The sequence below is a fragment of the Lipotes vexillifer genome, unplaced genomic scaffold, assembly GCF_000442215.2.
Source record: "Lipotes vexillifer unplaced genomic scaffold, Lipotes_vexillifer_v1.1 scaffold758, whole genome shotgun sequence".
Lineage (NCBI taxonomy): Eukaryota > Metazoa > Chordata > Mammalia > Artiodactyla > Lipotidae > Lipotes > Lipotes vexillifer.
In genome coordinates this window covers 1,288,172-1,309,344 of record NW_006770348.1, presented here as the reverse complement: position 1 = coordinate 1,309,344, position 21,173 = coordinate 1,288,172, and the positions used below count along the sequence as shown (strand labels likewise).

General features: G+C 38.6%; 1 protein-coding gene across 1 annotated transcript in view; it reads right to left on the bottom strand.

Annotated features, from left to right (window-relative positions):
• Positions 1-21,173, bottom strand: part of LOC103086956 (teneurin-1) — a 312,048-nt gene that overhangs the window by 70,597 nt on the left and 220,278 nt on the right. Inside the window, exon 4 of the mRNA XM_007446072.1 lies at positions 574-814. Coding sequence (XP_007446134.1) covers positions 574-814 — 241 coding nt within the window. The remainder of the gene's footprint in view (positions 1-573; positions 815-21,173) is intronic.

Sequence of the window (21,173 nt, the reverse complement as noted above, 5' to 3'; positions counted from 1 at the left end):
GAATCTGGAAACCTAATATATGAAGCAAGAGAAAAACAGAGGCAAACTTTTTGCTCAAAAGATCAAACTTCATCCTAAAGGCAGAATCAAGTTTTTGAAATTACACATGGACTTCAGATGGAGCAAATCCTTTTTAAAAATGTTTGAAGGCAACTTACTTTGTCAAAGAATCTTAAAATAAATAAAATGTAAACTATCGCTGTTCCTCCAATTGTGTCTGGATTTTCCTGTAATATCGCAGCATCTGAAAACAAGGGACAAATGTCTTTTCCTTCGAGGATACAATGACAGTTTGGGTAATTGCTTGGTTTCCTATGTTTTTTGTGGGTGTCCACCATAGGGGTGTTGATGCATCTGTGGTTTCCTCTTTACACCGGCGTCTGCTTTGGTCTGTGGCTGTGCCTGGATCTAGATGGTGTGCCTGTGGAGGGGTCTGCCTTTTTGCCCAGGCATCTGGGTGTGTATCTGTGTGAGTATTTGTGCGTCTCTGCAGATGTCTATGCGTTTCTGCACTCAGTGGAATCATCCTGTGCCAATATTTAAGTTCAGTGGGATCGATAATAGCTCAAGTACCTGGTCTCCAACGGAATGTTGCTATTCAAGACCCAGCTGTTATGCAGATGAACTGAATCCTGTGTACTGGTTGGGGGAGCTGGAGCGGCCGGGCTGGGCTGGCTGCGGGTAGTCATTGATCTCCTCTGGAGAGAGTCAGCGGCAGGGGGCGGCTTCCTGGCGCAGGTGCAGGCGTGCGGAGGCGGCGGCGGCGGCGGGAGGGGTCTGAAGGTGAACTGGTTGTGTGAGCTGCTCTGCATGTCTAAAGAGGAGAGAAGGAGAAAAACACAAAATAGACACAGACTCTCTCACTTGGCAGGCAGGAAAACAGCACGGCAGACTTATCAGGATTTCAGAATAATATAACCTGTGGGGTGGGGGGAGAGTCTGAAGTTCAGTCTACTTGTAAAAATGTCACTTAACTTACAAAAACACGTGCAGCACGCTTATGAAATGTAAAACATTCACAGTCGCATTTACATGTAAATTCTTCAGGGCTATAGCAGCTCAAAAGTAAATGAGGCCGCCTCACACAATTTGTCATCGTTTCTGCTACTGAACAAATAAATCATCAACAAGACACTGAATTACAGAACAGAAGTGAGCCGATTTCCATCGGCTGCAAAAGTCTCACTTCGGAAAACACCAGTGAAAGGGACAAATTTGTTGCAAGGAAGATCATTCCACACTTCAAATAAAAGTATAAGGCCACCTTCTGGCTTTCCTCAGGAAAGGATGCTAGCCTGCCTACATGGGAGCAAATCCATACTTCGGAAAAACAGCTCACAAGTGTGTAACTCAACTGTGTGAGACTAATCTCTCCGCCAGCCCCCCAACTCAGGGTGCTACTTATAAAAGGGAGGCTAGAAGGCGTTTGTTCAGGTTGTCACACATACTTCCACGGCCATGCAAAGCACAGTCCACACTCCACCCACCTTTGCCACACCCTTCTAGAAGCTCTACCATATTAGCTGCAGCTTAGGCAGCAGATAAACTGTTTTTTCTGCCTGTTTGCAGAGGGGGCAGCCTGGGACAGCGGTCCTCAGACTTCTGTTGTTGCTATGGTTTGGTATTTTTCCTCCGTTTTCCTGGCAGGCACACGTACACACAGTAAGTTAGAATTTGGCCCATGAGAAATACCCCAATTAAACCTCTTTGAAAAGAAATGACTATTGTAGCTGATAACCACCTCTCTTTCACGGGAGAAACATAGTAGATGTCAAGTGACTTCTTGTAACACCAGCACATTCCAGATGAACTTTGTAGACAGCATGGCTTTGTCCCACCTCCCAAATGACTGAGAGTTGAAAAGCAGAAAAATGCCACAGGCTTTCGATGCCCAGCAAAGGGCTCAGATGGTTTGTGCTGAGACTCACTTTGCAGTGGCTGATCACAGAAGAAAAACAAAAAAATCACTCTTTTCAACCCTTCCACCTCAAACTTGAATTTTGAAGACACAGGCATCATTTTCGTATTTTAAAACGATACTAGTGCCCCAAGAGCATGACAAATTCTTGGCTGTGTTTTCTAGTACAAGTGGCTCTCCCTTTAAATAAGCTTGCTATATGAAGAACGGAACTGTACAAAAGATAAGGAGTGATGATCATTCATTTTATACAAAAAATTCCTTTAGAAAGTCAGCTACCCTTGTATATTTAAAAGGAACTAAAATGCTTCATGAATTTTCTAAATCACCCCCATTACTCCAGGCCCAGCCCAAATCCCATATCCACTAAAAATATCATCACAAGTACTTAACATCTCGTTAATTTTTTTAAACCTCTGGGCTCATACTCATAACCTTAACCAGAAGCATGCTTTCCATCCTTGGGGCTCAAAGAAGCATTGAATGCTGGAACCCAAAACACCTGGGGAGACTCTAATTTTGTAGATGAGAAAACTGATGCCCAGAGAATTGCTTGTCCAGACACTTGGCAAGTTAGTGGCATGGCCTAGATCAGAACCCACACCTCCTGACTGTGGCCAATGCTCCATTCACTGTCTTGCAGATCGCTGTAATACAAGTTCTCTTTACTTCCTTAAGATACAGAGATACAGATTCCTCCACATTTTCTGGATTCTTCACTTATGACACACCACCTGCACTGCAGTTATTTGCTTCTATGTCTGCTCCCCTCTTAGACCATTACAAAGGAATGCATACTGGTGCAATGGTGTGCAGCACAGCATAGTGGAAAGGGCACAGAACTTGGGGGTACGAAAAGCCTGGGTTTGAGTTCTGCCTCTACCGTTTGGAAGTTTTACCCCCTCATATGTTAAATGGAGATAATAATCCTTTTTCCTAATAATTAACTTTAATTCATGTAAAATGTGCTCAGACGTAGTATTTCAGTGACTGTCTTTTGAAGGTAGCAGGAGTATAAAATTTTAAGACTGGAGAATTCCTTGGTGGTCCAGTGGTTAGGATTCTGCCCTTTCACTGCTAGGAGCCTGGGTTCAGTCCCTGGTCAGGGAACTAAGATCCCGCAAGCAGTGCAGCACGGTCGAGAAAAAAAAAAAAGAGACTGGAATTGACCATAGGAATCACCTAGTTCAGCCCTCCCTCATTCCCTCTCCATTTTACAGCTGAGGAACCCAAGGCTCAGAGAGGTGAAGTGATTTGTTCAAAGTCATTCACCTTGTATGAATTTGCCTGCCTATGTCTGATGATTCCCAGCCCAGAACTCTTTGCATTATACTACTCCAGAAAATAAATGACTCTCTTCTCTGACTTCAACACTTACTATTTTTATCATAAAATTGGCCTCTGAGTTTGCAATTTTACAACATTCCCTTGCTATTCCATGTTTTTGTCCTATCTCCCCAAAGGGACAACATGTTTCTTAGAGCAAATCACCTTCTACCTTTCTTGAATGCCATGTAAGATTGAGCACAGTGCTGGGTACAGAGTAAGATCCCTAAAAGTTTTTATTGATAGCAAAGTGTTTCACTGGTCTGTGGGACCTAGAGAACCACCCTTAAGGTTCCCTTGGCTCTTTCATTCTGATATAGCCACTGGATTTCTAGACAGCTCATAGAGCACTAGGTTTCCCCCTTGGAGGTCTCAGTGACATCTCTCCCAGAACCATGGGGAAGGACAATGATACCCTGAAGAGGGTGCTTAAAATCATGCCCTCCAAGATGCGAAGAGAGCAGCAGTGACACACTCTACAGATTTGTCACCTAAGTACATGAACTTAATGATGCAAGGAAGGGAAGCAAAAGGTGGGAGCCCAGAGTTAGAAAGAAAAGGAATCAGTTTTAGGTCTTGTGTTCAGAACACCTTCCAAGCAACACGTGTGACATCTACTAGCCTAATGAGTAGGTGTTTCTGTCAGTACAGCTGTTCGAAAGAAAGAAAGTTCCTGTTCAGTACAATTGTTCAAAAGAAAGGATCACTCATTATCATTTGGATTTACTGCTTGTTGGATTTCCTCAAAATCTTTGCAACTCCTTTCTAACTATGAAAAATGATAAAAATTCTACTTCATTGAAAAGTACAATCATTCTATTATTATAACATATTATATCATTTCTTCCACAGGTAGTACTGCTTTGTATAGTCATTATGATTACATATATCGATTATATGTATTGAAAACATATATTTTGATTATATATATGTATATTTTTATTTATATCTATTTTATTGTCTATTTTTGTTTCCACATTTTAAATATGCAGAGGTTTCCCTACTTGTTAATACTGTCTTTAAAATTCAGAATATTGGACTGAGTGGAATATATCCGGACCTTAAGCCTTTATGAAGTGCAAATCATCTCGGCTTCATTCTCTTTTTCACCTCAGGAAAAAGATGGGGAATGCACTGGTTCCCTCCCAAATGAAGTAATTTCATCCTTGGGCTCCATGAAACAGGACTTCTCAACATTAAATACTAATAAAAAATACATTAAGGTTCAGTGTCAGGAGCTCTAGAACACCAGTTCCAAGGGGTTAAGAGTCACATGCACTCACTTCCAAACGTATCTGGCAACCATACGTTTCTGTGCCCAAGAGAGACACACAAGGGAGAAGGGGGGAGTAGTGATTATGCAAATATGGGTATCCAGACATACTTATAAAGCTTTCTGAAAGTAAATTAAGTTTTCAGATGGAAAGGTCTAATTCACGTAATATACTTGGAGGGGAGCCAGCTTCAGGTTTCAGGTCCTAAAATAACTTGGAAAGAAAATCTCTCGGGGGGTGGGGGGGTGGGAGTCCTCCAAACTCTATATCCAAGGCATTTTAGGTGTGGCAGAGCTGTTAACTGAAGCATAAACCTTCAGAAAAAACATTATCCTTGTTGTCAAAAGGTAAGTGGGAGAAGAAAGTTGTCATGCATAGACTTTTTTTTTTCTCTTTTTCTGCAAATAAACCTTCTTCTGGATCATGTGTTAGAGAAACTTTTCACCAGAAATTAGAATATATCTGCCCAGAAACACTGTGTGGGAACTTCTCAAGGTATCCGCCAGGGTGTTTTACCCCTTTCATTTCATTAACACATACGGTCAATTCAGCTATAAGGTGATGTTTGCATTTTGAAAATTCATTGCATATCACAAAATCATGCATGGGTAAGGGGCTTATGGGAAAAATGGGGTTTGGGCACAATACCTGAATGTGCTTGTGAAAGTGGGTGTCAGAAGGGTTGCAACTTGTGAGTTATTGTGCAGTGGTGGAAGGAGGGTTATCTGAATCAGACAGAAAGTTCTAACACCAGATGTGGATGGGCAAGGCTTCTAATACATGTGGTGAACGAAGATAGCTGGTGGATGTTTCAGATGTAAGCATGTGTGCATTTTGTGTATTCCTCCATGGCTCTATCTGCTGTATGCAGTTTCCTGCACTCACCTAGTATTTTTAACAGATGGATCACACATATGCAAACATGCAATTTCTCTTACGTTCAAATTGTTCTCAAATATACCGATAGCATGGGAACAAATTAATGTTTTCAAAACATGCACTGTAGCAGAACTGACTGTACACGCAAAATAACTTTCGGTAGGTGTTAAAAAAATATTGTCATTAATATGGTAAAGTCAAATAGATAATTTTTCTTGAACAATTTGGCCAAAGTGGACACAGGCCTAGTTTTTTAAACTCCATGTACTTAATTAATTAATTGATCATTCTTTTCTATAGTGACACTATGACAATATCCCCCAAAATATGTTTTTTCCGAAAGTCACTATACAGTATACATTGCAAAAGGGGGCGCATATATTCCTATAGTTCTAGGAAAAGGTCACAGAAGGTCAGAGAACATGTCTGTACTTTCTCACTTTAGTCTTTGCTTCATTACCCCATTGGCCAAAGCAGGGATAGCTCCACAATGCTTTGACTGCAATTCTGGAATTGAAAAAATGTCTGAAAATGGAGTTTTTGTTTTCTAACTCATTGGTGGGAAAACCTAACCAGAACTGATATGAGGATATTTACAGTCTTTATGTATTTCATTTAGTGAATTCTCCTACCTTTAGCTACAAAAATACTGATGCATTTTATTAAGAGGTGCTGGCCCACATCCCAATCCAGGGGTTGCACAACAGACAGTATATATTTATACCATTGCCTTTATAAAGTCTGAAAAATTCGAAATTCTGAAACAAGTGGACCCCAAAGATTTTGGATAAAGGATTATGGGGCTGTATTTAACCACCTCTCTGAACTCTTATAAGGCAAAATTAATTAATACTTCCGAAGACCTTAGTAATCTACCTGAGCAAAGAACATCAGGGCACCAAGGGTTATGGCCATAACTACTTATGTCAAGTCTCTTGAGGCCAATTGTAAGCCTCTGGTTCCTTGGGTGGGTTTTCTGAGCTGTTCTCCCTCCCAGGAAGGAGAGGGGATATAAAAAAACAGGTTTAAAAGAAAGAAGAGAGGTTTATTAGTAATATTAACTATTCCTATTAATTCTAAATGTATCAATATATTACTACTTTATAGTACTTGCCACAAGGAGCTTTCATAACTGGTGAGGACATAGTTTATACATTTGCATGTTATGGCTAATATCCATTAACTTGATAGTGTTCAGGGATCATCAAATTAGTCTTAAGTGTAGCTGGCTGTGGATATTTCTGTTCTTAACCTTATAATTATTATTAGAGGCTCAAAGAATACGAATGTAAGAAAATTGCTTTTCCAAAGAAAACTGAACAAGTATACCTTATTACTCTTCTGGCTCAAATAATACTGCCTTAATATTAATATGCTAACAACCTTTAATAAAAGCAGATTCATTAGTTAAATAAACCATTAGATTGAGAACAGAAATAAAGTCTATTACGTAGCTAATGCTTAATAGGTATTTGTGCGTATGTATGGCACGTGAATGAGTGAGACATAGAAAACAACAGAAAGAGGCAGAAGGAAAGAGAAACAGAGAGAATTTGCAATGAAAGCAGATGACTGCAGAAGAGTCACAGAAGCCCTGGGGGGAAAGCCAACAATAATAAATTATAATGTCACCCAGTTTACATGGTTTCAATCGGGTTCTGGATTACTGCCCTCTGCCTGCTCCCGAGCCCTGCAGTGTTTTGTACTATCTTTGAGATTGTAAAGTCCATCCCTTTGAGGACTTTGAATGGTCCTCTCACTAAGCCAGCAAGTAAGAGAGTATGCTGTATTAATTTTTGTCAGTTAAGTTGATCTTCGTTACAACCACTAGAAATAAAGGTCAACAGTGAAGCACCTACTAACCTTTGACATGTTTGTGCCGAAACACATATTTGCACTTCAGTCTCTCCATAAGCTGATGCTTATCTTCAAAGGATGTGCTAGTCTACCTCCAGAAAACCTAAACTTTCTATCTTCTAGGTCTCATTAGTCTCTTTTCCTGTTTTCCAGTGTGTTGTACAAGCACAACGAAGAGTTAAATATCCACAAGGCAGCCCTCCCGCAATCCATTTCTCCTTGTCTCTGTTTTTGGGGGAACCCAACTGTGCTGCACGCTGTATTGGCTCTACATAGTGCAATTAGCCAATCTCAGGCATAATAGTCAATATTCCTGCCAATAAATGCCTGGTCTGTTAACTCAGTCAACTCTGACATAGATTAAGACAAACGAACTAGGACTTTACAACCAAAAAAAAAAAAAAAGAGAGAGGACTGTGGCTAAATGCTATTTTGCTTAAATTACTAATGTAAATGTTTATCTGATTTTCTTGGTTGTGAAAATACAAGAAGAATACATCTTTGCTTATGTTTTTAGAGTAATTTGGCAACGTTAAAAAAAAGAAAAGAAAAATGAAGTCAATACATTTATTACCTATTTATTTTTCTAAGCAGAATGGTAAAGAGCTCTACTTCATGGCACAATTTGGATTTTTAAATGTCAAATTCTAAATATTAATATATGATATTAACAATTAAAATTAGTGGTCGGCCAAAGCCTTTTTCATTATGGTCTTGAAGGAAACTCTGTTATTCATTATGTATGAAACATGAAATAGATAATTGCCCAGTTTTATCTTATTCTGACAATGATGCTGTGGCTTCCATTATTAGTCAGTGAAGTATATCAAAAAGAAAATACAAGAAAGTAATGATCCTTAAAAGTTCATATTTAGTTTATACTCCAACTAAAGTCGTATGTAGGTATTTCAATTATTTTCAGTCCCCAAGTTCATTATTTATTTGCAAGTAGGTAATGGAGGGTTATGAATTAATTGACAGTGAATCATTTAATAAATTAGCTAATAACAGATATTATGGAATTTTACAAAGTTTTCATTTTCAGAGCTTCATTTTTCATTAGACTATTAAAAATGGTCACCCTATATTTGTTCAAAATGCAATGGATGAAAATCATTCTAATGTTATTTATGAAAATTGAATTCTGAATGTTTGAAGCACAAATTAAGAAAACATTGTGACCTGTGTCTAAAGCTCTAAGAAAAATATTTTTCAAACTACCATATGTTAAATAACAAGGGCAAACTATATTGAGTAATAAAAAACAAAAAGCAAAAGACAAAAAATTCCTAGAGGATAAAAAGAAAGCACGGAGAACTAGGAAAGGCTAGGGAAAGTTTTAGCCCCTCCACCCCAAGCTTTTCTTTTCAAAAAGAGACTGAAGAAAAAGTTCTTATTATTAACCATTAATAATGTTACATTAAACACCATCTAACAATCATTGCCTGGCTATTTGATGAGAAAGTTCCCCCATACCCTGTAGGTCCTCCCCCCATGAACAACAGGGACCCACAGATGCCCAGTGGAGTGCTGGAGAGGGGTTCCAACATCTATACTTGGAGACTGAAAACATACGTAGTCTCCACCAGGGACAATGGGAAGAGACAGCACTGTTATGGCAGTATTTACAAGACCCAGATGATTCTCAAATTTCACCCATGTTTTGGTCTACTGCACTAACTCAGCAGTTCTCTGCTACAGGATCTAAATAAACCAATGTTTTGCAATCGCCTGTTACTACAATAGAGGACTAAAGTTCACAGACAATTTATTTTAAAAGTGGTAGATGAAAGTGAATTCAAGGTGATACCTCTAATACACTCTCAGTTACGTTTGGATATGCTTTCCTGGATGGCAGAAAAAGGGGTGGGGCTAGAGTTAGTGCTAGTAATTGGGTACAACTCTGATCCCATAAACCAGTTCCATATCACATGCTTGTAAAATGAGTCTATGCATATCATAGGGATGATGAAAGTTTGGCTATTCTCACCCCCAAAAAAGAAAATGGGGAGGGGTGAACTGGGAAAAAAATCTTGGCATTCTCACAGGAATGTTTTATACATGTATATGTTATTCAAATATATTGGAACCAAAAAAAAGGAGAATTGTGATATAAAACACTACTGGCTTCCATCAACCATTCTGCAGGATATCTTTTGGATTACTGAGGGAATCTCCCAAAAGGTATGGCTGAGAAGTGATAGTTCTGCAGGAAGGAGAGGGTAATGTTTTATTTCTGTCATGTATTCAAGCGTTGCATCTACTTGTCATATATCAAGACCCAGGTCTGAATCATCTTTATAGCTCCCACACACTTAGCTCATAATTTTATTCAATACAGCTTTATAATTTTGTTTGCAAATTTAATTAATTTGAATGAATTCAAAATTTTAAAGTTTGAATTCAATTAAATTTATTTTTAAAAAACCAATTATAGCCACTATGGTGGGAAAGTATTTGATGATGACAAATACCTTATTTGACTGAATTTTTCACATTCCTACCAGCTGTTTTGGCATTGTGTGGGCACAGCCTGTATCTGAGGTTTTTCTGCCTGAAGTGTTCTGAAATGTTCATTGATTAATTCACTCATTATTACAAATTTTCATTTTCTTATTTTTCAACACGTTATTTTAGTGAGGCGTTAAATAGAGCTAATTTTTGGAGAGGTGCCGACATTAAGACCTATCAGTAAGCCTGCCTTATAAACTTTGTTTATGCTAAGCTACGCATATTTAACTCATTTTATTTTTCCTTCAAATTCTGATTCATTCCCTCAATTACATTACTGCTTATCTCCCTGGACTCCCTCCAATTTAACTAGGTCTTTATGGTTCCCCAAACAAAATGCAACATTCTGGATGAACACTGCCCAGAATACAAAAAAGTTATCTGAAAAATTCTTTTGTAATGATGTCTTTTCACATGTATCCTCAAATTATGTATAGATTGCACTTGAGACTTCATTAACTGGAAAATGGCTAATAAAGTCATGAGAAAGCGGCTCAATTAGGAAATATAACTGATATATTGGTATAGATGTGTCTGCTAGTGGATCAAGTGAAAGGTCCAACAAAAATAAGCAAATTAGTGCAATCTATTAATACAACGTTAGACTTGAATGAACAACTGGTGAATTCAGACAAGTTTCTCCCAACTCTCACCCACTGAGATTTAATGTATAGATGCCTTAGGAAAACTAAAAAATTAACTTGTCTCAAGAGGAAGAGTGTCAGCCTGCACGAACAGAAGGAAAAATGAGAACATGTTGAGGAAACTATGAATATCTGAGACTGCAGTAACAAATAAATATAAATGGTAATCCTAGAAATTAAGAAAATATTTCATAGGTAGTGATTGATCAGTGTCTCCTTTAAGAAAGTATCTTAAGCAACTTAATTCTTAGTTAAGGTCATTTAAATAACCTTTTTCAAACAGTACTCAGGGGAAACATTTTATATATGATAGATGAGATGCTGAGAGGGACAGAGGATTTAAACACACATTGCTTATGTGAAGCAGTTCTCAAAGAGACCTCTTGTAGTGCCTGAAATCAGTGAATGAGTGCACAGAAGCTCCTCCCTGTGTATTAATAAGGGGGATCTGCACCAGGCCAAACTGCAGTGTGATCTGGGTTCATGGTGGGGTGTGATGACAACCTGGACTTGACTCAAGTTTGCTTTGTCAACTGCAAAAGATACTGAATAAAATTTGAACACAGGCGTGTGTACACGGCTCCATGTGCCTCCCTTGTACTTCATGAAAACAAGCCTTGATTTGGTGGTTGGTAGCCTACACAGAGTGAAATGTCTAACGGGAAAAGAACATAGTAACACAGGATTGTTGTCTTTTGTACTCCCAGATTCATTAGCATTTGGAAACAGCTTATGTAAAGCAGAATTCTGTGACTCAGTCATATCATGCAGGGTAAATGTCCAACCAGCTCCCTGATCTTCAAGTTCTTGCTATGGCTACACTAGGGAAATGTCCCCTTATCTTTCTGCACAATACAAGTTCTAGGTGTTTCCCATTTATTCCCACTTAGGGGATTTACATGGGCAAATTGGGCCACAGTATACCACAGGGCCTTCTAGTAGTAATCACAAAAAGTCAGTTGCAGGTTTCTCTGGTGGCGCAGTGGTTGAGAGTCCGCCTGCCGATGCAGGGGACACGGGCTCGTGCCCCGGTGCGGGAGGATCCCACATGCCGCGGAGCAGCTGGGCCGGTGGGCCATGGCCACTGGGTCTGCGCGTCCGGAGCCTGTGCTCCGCAAGGGGAGAGGCCACAACAGTGAGAGGCCCGCGTACCGCAAAAAAAAAAAAAAAAAAAAAGTCAGTTGCAGGTCAAGGTATAGAAATAAAAGGTCAAGTGTGAACCACTATTGAAATATACTTTTGGGGGGGGACTTCCTTGGTGGCACAGTGGTTAAGAATCTGCCTGCCAAGGCAGGGGACACGGGTTCAAGCCCTAGTTCAGGAAGACCTCACATGCCCTGGAGCAACTAAGCCCATGCACCACAACTACTGAGTCTGCGCTCTAGAGCCCGTGAGCCACAACAATTGAGCCCGCAAGCCACAACTACTGAGCCCGCGAGCCACAACTACTGAAGCCCACACGCCTAGAGCCCGTGCTCCGCAACAAGAGAAGCCACCACAATGAGAAGCCCACACACTGCAACGAAGAGTAGCTCCCACTCGCCGCAACTAGAGAAATCCCGTGTGCAGCAACAAAGACGCAATGCAGCCAAAAATAAATAAATTAAATAAATAAATTTTTTAAAAAGAAATATACTTCTTTTTAAAGTAGGGCTCATATCTTACTAATATGTTATTACTGCTTATAATGTTCAAAAGAAATGATAGTGGAGCCAAATCAGAGAGGGAATTAAACCTAATTAGTTATGGAACACCTTTCATTCAGTAGCAGAAGACAAAGGAGAGGGTGTCTTGGTTTCATTTGTTTATTTTCAGTAAGGTGAAACAAGTATAGAGTACTTTCTCTACTACTCATCTACTTATTTAGAGAACTCAATCTGCACATAACTTGTTTAAATTTGTAAGTACATCCTGACATTTCCAAATGACAGACATTAAGATGAGATCAATCTGAGTTTAAATCATAGCTCTGCTGTTTACTATCAGTTTGATGTTGAGAAATCAAACCTTTTTGAGACTGTATTTCCTTATCTGTAACACAGGGATAGTACTAAACATCTCTTAATGTTTTTGTGAAAATTAAATGAGGTCACGTGTATAAAACACTTAGTAGAGTACCTGGCACATAGTAACCACTAAATAATATTATTAAATGAATGATCAGTTATTGAATCCAACAAAATCTATAAAATTCAAGCACTAGCTAGTAAGTAACCTAAGAAAAAAATCTATCTGATTCTAAGCTTTTTGATTATTTAAAACTTCTCCATTATAGTTAAAAAATATTTTACAATTTTCACACGTTTCTTATTTTCTTCCCAACAGTTCTAAGAAGGTATTATTGAAATCATGAGTCAGTATAAGAACAGTTGAATCCTATCCTTTCCTCTTCCTCCAAGCCACACGAAACACTCTCTATTGATTAGCTTTATTATGCTCTCAGTCCCTTTTACTTCGGATAAGAGACTCTATTTCTAAATGATAACACCTCGGGATTTTAACATTAGAGCAAAGGATGCGAAGAAAAAGCATTTTCATGAATACAACATTAGTGCTTTGTATTTAGGAAGCAGCTTTCACCTGCATCTCTCAAAGACCTTCAGAATATTATCTGATGCTTTATTCACTGGGCCAAGCTGCAAACAAAACTGCCTTTCAATGAAGTTCGTCCAAGTACATAAAACCCCACGAGGGAAGGAACTGTAGATAGCTGGTTAAAGTGTCAAGAATATTCAGAGACATTTACAAATAGTATACACGAAAATATCAGTGAACAAACTATGACTACTACTTAGAAGTATGGGGTCCCATAGGTATAGCTTTCATTGTAAATACATACACAGGAACTTTGTTGTATTGGCACTGAGACCAATATCCGCATTATATGCTAATGATATTTGATCAATTTTGTAACCTATATATATATATATATATATATAAACATTGCATATTAATGATAGTCCCTAGTACATATAAAAAGCATGGGCGGGCTTCCCTGGTGGCGCAGTGGTTGAGAGTCCACCTGCCGATGCAGGGGACACGGGTTCGTGTCCCGGTCTGGGAAGATCCCACATGCCGCGGAGCGGCTGGGCCCGTGAGCCATGGCCGCTGAGCCTGCGCGTCCGGAGCCTGTGCTCCGCAATGGGAGAGGCCACAACAGTGAGAGGCCCGCGTACCGCAAAAAAAAAAAAGCATGGGCGTCAGACCAGAATTGTATGCCAAGTACTTAGCACAGTGCCTGGTCCTCAATTAATGTTAGTTACCAAAATAATTATTATTATAATTATTATCATTATGAATTTAGATTAGGAAAACCGTTTTCTTTAAAAGGATTCAGTGAAAGCTTACCTGTATTCACATAGTTGATGCTGCTGCTAAAATATGTACCTGTGAACTAAGAAGGAAAGAAAAACTCACCCCCTTTCTCTCTAGGAAGAGCAGCTCAAGATGGAGAGAGGCATGGCTACTTGCACGTTGAGACCTCTTCCAGCCTTCCGACTGGAATCATTTACACAGTGTCTATTTGTCACAGAGACTATGGTTGTGGATACGTCATTAAAACACATGGGTAATTCTGGGGGGTAGGGGAGGGGAGACTCTATCAAGTGAGAGCCTTTTTATAATCCAAATGAAATAACTGACAGCGTTTTAATCAACTGTATTGGTGCCATGAAAACACATTAGTCTACACACATTCACAGTGGAGATACCATCAGCTTCATTTACTGCTTCTTAGGGTTATTATTTTTGGTCCTCTATACTCTATTATTGTACCTTCTTGTTCACATAACTAATATGTTGTGAAATTGGACTATGAAAAAAATATTAAGAATGTGGGATTATGAAAGTCTTCTGAGGCGATGAATAATTTCCACTTCTTTGAAGAAAATGCATTGTTTTAAAGTCATATATTGTTCCGCCTTTAGAGATGACGAATATGAGGCTTAATGAAGTAAAGAACCTGGTCCAAGGCCTTGATACCATAGTACTGAACTAACTCCATTAGCTTCCACTCAGCCATCTCTCCTGGGATTCCAAGCAAATCACACCAACGGTGCTTCTATCACACTTGCCATTCATATTTACAGCAACCAATGAAGATAAAATGCCGTGACTGAATTAGCTATGTAACAACTCATAATGAAATCTAGGTAGTGGGTTACTCTATTTGTAAACCCAGTTCAGTATGCTCATTCACACATCATTAAGTGCTTCTTTTTAATTCTCAGTAGCAAATATCCTCATTTCAGAAGTGTCTATATAATTTATGTGATCCTTATTAACAGTCTTTAACTTAGTTGGTATATCATTTTATCCGAAGTTGATCCTGAAAATATCAGAAGAGATTGCTTAATGGGCTTGCTTTAAAAAGACAACTGAGCAATTTATTTATGTTATTTTTCTTCCTTCACGTTAAAGCCTAATCATATTTATTAATGAAATACTATGGCTCTAAAATAAATTCTTGTACAACTGGCACTCACGATGACCATCTCTCTACGTATGGAGAGTACAAAATTGGTTTCAAACACATGCTATTAAAATAAAATGGATTTCCTTCAACTACAAATCACATGTAGGGATTTTCATTTACTAAATATGTGTTAGAGTTACAACAAGGGATAATCATGAGGATGGCTTAAGTTAGGGTAGTTCAAGTAGCAACCCTAGAAGTGGTACCACTACATGTCACCCAGTAAAATAGCTCTAACGGTTGGCTATATTATACAAATCCATAGTGTAATGCTTCATGGATATGTCAAAATCTAAACTCTAAAAATGCTAGGGATATAAGAGGTGGCTTTTATCTTTAAAGAGGAATTAAATGTTATTTTATATTTTATGGATTTTAGTAACTTGTTATGCATCAATTACTGTATTCTTTATAACAACCATTCTAATGTAATTTGTATTGCGCTTCCATTTGAAAGACCTGAAAATGTAAAAAAAAAAAAAAAAAAAAGGAAAAGAAACCAAAACACAACATTCTCTAACACCATATACAAAAATAAACTCAAAATGGATTAAAGGCCTAAATGTAAGACCAGAAACCATAAAACTCCTAGAGGAAAACATAGGCAGAACATTCTTTGACATAAATCACAGCAATATTTTTTTGGATCTGCCTCCTAAAGCAAAGGAAATAAAAGCAAAAATAAACAAGTGGGACCTAATTAAACTTAAAAGCTTTTGCACAGAGAAGGAAACCATCAACAAAACGACCTACTGATTCAGACAAACTACTGAATGGGATAAAATATGCGCAAATGATATGATCCATAAGGGGTTAATATCCCACATGTATAAACAGCTCATACAACTCAACATCAAAAAAAACACACAACCTGATTTAAAAATGGGCAGAAGAACTAAACAGACATTTTTCCAAAGAGGAAATGCAGATGGCCAACAGGCACATGAAAAATGCTCAACATTGCTAGTCATCAGGGAAATGCAAATCAAAACCACAATGAGGGGACTTCCCTGGTAGTCCAGTGGTTAAGAATCCACCTTCCACTGCAGGGGGCATGGGTTTGATCCCTGGTCGGGGAACTAAGATCCCACATGCCACGAGGCAACTAGACCCACGTGCGGCAACTACAGAGCCCATGCACCACAAAGAAGAGCCCGTGTGCTGCAATGAAAGATTCCACATACCGCAACTAAGACCTGACGTGGCCAAAGATAAAATAAATAGATAAATATTCTTTAAAAAACCCACAATCACACCTGTCAGAATGACTATCATCAAAAATAACACAAATAGCCAACATTGGTGAGGATGTAGAGAAAAGGGAACCCTTGTACACTGTTGGTGGGAATGTAAATTCATGCAGCCACTGTGGAAAACAGTATGGAGGTTTCTCAAAAAACTAAACATAGAACTACCATATGACCCAGCAATTTCACTCCTGGGTATATACTGGAAGAAAACAAAAACACTAATTCAAAAAGATACATGCACCCCAATGTTCATAGCAGTATTATTTACAGTTGCCAAGCTATGGAAGCAACCTAAGTGTCCATAAACAGATGAATGGATAAAGTAGATGTGGTATACATACACAATGGAATACTACTCAGCCATAAAAAAGGAAATGTTGTCATTTGCAGCAACATGGATGGACTTGGAGGGTATTATGCTAAGTGCAATAAGTCACACAGAGAAAGACAAATACTGTATGATATCACTTATATGTGGAATCTCAAAAATACAACAAGCTAGTGAATAAAACAAAAAAGAAACAGACTCACAGATACGGAGAAAAAACTAGTGGTTACCAGTGGGGAGAAGGAAGCGGGGAGGGGCAATATAGGGGTAGAGGAGTAAGAGGTAAAAACTATTAGGTATAAAATAAGCTACAAGGATATATCGTACAACATGGGGAACATAGCCAATTTTTTATAATAACTATAATTGGAGTGCAAAAAGTTTACAAATTGTGAATCCAAAAACAAGCCCCTAATGCCCTAAACATTACAAGTTTGTTTATCCAGGAATCCAATGAGCAGAAGTATCAGAACAACATATTTTTCCTAAAAATTACTTTTTAAATGATTGCTCATTCTGTGAAGCAAAGGAAACAACCCGCAGAATGAAAAGGCAATCTATGTAATAGGAGAAAATATTTTCAAACCATATATCAGATCAGGGGTTAATATACAGAATATGTAAAGAACTCCTATAATTCAACAACAACAAAAAATCTTATTTTAAAATAGGCAAAGGAAGTGCAAAGACATTTATCCAAAGAATATATACAAATGTCCAACAAGGCTACAAAAAGATGTTCACCATCACTAATCATCATGAAAATGCAAACCAAAACCACAATGAGATATCGCCTCATACCCATTAGGATGGCCACTATCAAAAAATAGAAGATAATGAGTGTTGGTGAGGACATGGAGAAATTAGAACTTTGTGAAGTGTTGATGGGAAGAATGTAAAATGTTGCAGTGCTATGGAAAATAGTATGGAGGTTCTTCAAAAAATTAAAAATAGAATTACCATATGATCTGGCAATCCCACTTCTGGGTGTACATCCAAAATAATTGAAAACAGGATCTCAGAGAGATATTTGCACACCCGTGTTTATTGAAGCATTAGTCACAATAGCCAAAATGTGGTAGCAACGTCAATGTCCACTGGTGGATGAACTGAAAAGGAAAATGTGGTATATACATACTATGGAATACTATTCAGCCTCAATAAAGAAGAAAATCCTGTTGTATGCTACAATATGAATGAACCTTGAGGATATTATACATGAAGTAAGCCTGTCACAAAAATACTGCATGATTCTACTTATATGCAATATCTAAAGTAGTAGTCAAACTATTAGAAAATGAATGGTGGCTTCCAAGGGTGGAGGGGAACTGGGGAGCTGTTCAATGGGTATAGAGTTTCAATTCTGCAAGATTAAAAAAGAGACCCACTGCAAAACAATGTGCATGTAGTTAACACAACACCACTGTACACTTAAAAATGGTTAGGATGGTAAATTTTGTATGTTCTTTTACCTCAATAAAAATGTCATGCCATTCTCCCACTAATTGAATCTTTAGTGGCCAAATCCAAGCATTATGGACAGGGTGGACAAATTGTAATAGATGATGACATGGTCATCATCAGAGATCTTGCTGGTAATACAAGAATTGTGGTGTTCCTGGCCATTTATGCTTTAATGGGCAAGAACAGTTTTAATGCACTGAATTGTGTAAATAGGTACAGCCTATTCCTTAATTTATACAATGGAAAGAGAAAACAAGTGATTGCATTTGGAAAATTTGGGCCAAATATTTACATAAATAGCATGATAAGCAGCCAACTCTCTTCATCAGATCAGGCTGCTATAACAAAATGCCATAGACTGGGTGGCTTAAACAATAAAAATTTATTTTCTCACAGTTCTGGAGGATAGAAGCTTCAGATCAAGGTGCCAGCATGGTCAGTTTCTGGCCTTACTTGTAGATGGCCACCTTCTCACTGTGTCTTCACATGGCAGGGAGGAAGGGAGGGAGGGAGGGAGGGAGGGGGAGAGAGAGAGAGAGAGAGAGAGAGAGAGAGAGAGAGAAACCTCTCTGATATCTCTTCTTATTAAGGGAATGATCCCATAGTTAGGGCCCCTCCCTCATGACCTCACCTAAACCTAATAATCTCCCAAAGGCTCCATCTCCAAATATATCACATTGGGGGTTAGGGCTTCAGCATATGAATTTTGGAGGGATGCAATTCATTCCATAGCATTCTGCTCCTGGTCTCCCCAAATTCATGTTCTCACATGCAAAATATTTTCACTCCATTCAAACAGCTCCAAAAGTCTTAACACATTCCATCATCAGCTCAAGTCTAAAGTCCAAATTCTTATCTAAACATCATCTAAATCAGAGTTGGGTGAGACTACAGATATCATTTATCCAGAGGCAAAAAAAAAAAAGGGAAGGAAGGAAGGAAGGAAAGAAAGAAAGAAAGAAAGAGAGAGAGAGAGAGAGAGAGAGAGAGAGAAAGAAAGAAAAGCAAGGAAAGAAAAGAGAGAGAAAAGGAGTGCTAGTTCTCTGGTGTCTCTTGTTATAAGGGCACTAATCCCATCATTACGACCCTGCCCTCATGACCTCGTCTAAACCTAATTTTCTCCCAAAGGTCTCATCTCCAAATACCATCACATTAGGGGTTAGGATATCAACATATGAATTTGGGAGGGGGGATGGGACACAATTCAGCCCCTAGCACCAACATATTCCTTAATTGATCTGGATAATTAATAATATATAAACACTAAATAAACATTTTCTAAGACTCATGCTCTAAAATCTTATTTTCTACCATATTTTGCATTCCATATTATGTTTCATACTTCCTAAAACTGTTGATTTAAAAAATTACTTCTCACTATACTTTACCATCCCACACTATATGGCATAATTTATGAGCTAACATCCCTTTAAAAATTGTTATGCTCATTTAGAATTAGGATATCTAAACACTGATATAATTAACGTAGAACAGATCAGGTCTCAGACTTCCCGAGTAAATGGTTTTCTACTGTATTTAATTACTCTCAGTTCTCTGACACAGAGAGAAGTGCAAACATCATTCCATTTACATATCATTCCCATTATAAGATGTGGTAAATTATTATGATTTTACAGTTGCTGGTGCAATACATAAATACATTTAAATATAAGACGAAAATGAAGCACAGAAAATTTATGTTATTTGCCCAAGATCACATGGTCAAACAAGGGTGGCATTTCTGATGAAGGTAGCTTCACTCCATGTCATAATCACTTTCCACCTTTATACCAAATGATCAGCATCTTATGTCTTTCCCAAAACACACTATAGGCTGAACTAAGGAAGAACAAAAGATACATTTGTGTACTCTTTACTGACTAACCTCATTCCAAAGATTACAGACATAGATCTGCCATTCAACCCTTTCACCCTTCCCCTAACATAGGCATTGGCCTGAAAAATCACTATAAGAAACAATGGGTGGTCATCAGAGACGGTAATACAACAGACACAGGGGGAGGGGAAGCACATTCATATGAACCTAACTGACTTAACCAGCAAGGAACAGTAAAGAGTGATACAGTTAAAAAGAGAGAGCGAGAGAACAGACGTGTCTATAAGGTTTCACAGAAAAGTTGAGTGATAGGGAAGGGAAATGGCCTGAGTGAAAGGGATCAGAGTTTGTTGGTGGCTTAGTGAATGACATGTGGGAATGGCAAGGTGGCAGAAGCAAACAATGAGATAAAAGATGGGACAAAAAACTATACACATGCTAATGCTGAGTTAATATTTTCCCTACTCCAACCCGGTTATTTAATTCTCTAAATAAGCATTTATAGACTACTTATTAAGGGTTCGGCATGTTTTTTTATACACAAGATATAATGGTGAAAGTGAATGTCACAGCTCTCAAAAGCTCACAGTGTGATGGGTTGGGGGCCGGAGCATGGCGGACAGACATGTATACAGTTAAAGCATATTACAAGACCACAGTTTTTTTTTGTTTTGTTTTGTTTTTTTTTCTTGCGTTATGCGGGCCTCTCACTGTCGTGGCCTCTCCCATTTGCGGAGCACAGGCTCCGGACGCGCAGGCTCAGCGGCCATGGCTCACGGGCCCAGCCGCTCCGCGGCATGTGGGATCCTCCCGAAACGGGGCACGAACCCGCGTCTCCTGCATCGGCAGGCGGACTCTCAAGCACTGCGCCACCAGGGAAGCCCAAGACCACAGTTTTTTAAGTGCCAAGTCCATTCGGTTTAGAAATAGTTTCTTATTGCTGTAAATTATTTTCTATGAATCTATTATAACTTTTTATACTGAACTAACGGTATCTTGTTTTAATACCTTATAAATACTATTAATCCAAGAGACTAGAAAGAAGTTCAATAAAACCAAATTACATGTTAAATCTTCAGCTTACATAAGAAAGCTTATTTCTATTATTTTATTTTATTTTATTTATTTATTTGTTTATGGCTGCGTTGGGTCTTTGCTGCTGCGCTCGGGCTTTCTCTAGTTGAGGCGAGTGGGGCTACTCTTCGTTGTGGTGCACGGGCTTCTCATTGCAGTGGCTTCTCTTGTTGCAGAGCACGGGCTCTAGGCAGGCAAGCTTCAGTAGTTGTGGCATGCAGGTTTCAGTAGTTGTGGCGCACGGGCTTAGTTGCTTCACGGCTTGTGGTATCTTCCCGGGCCAGGGATTGAACCTGTGTCTCCTGCATTGGCAGGCGGATTCTTTTTTTTTTTTTTT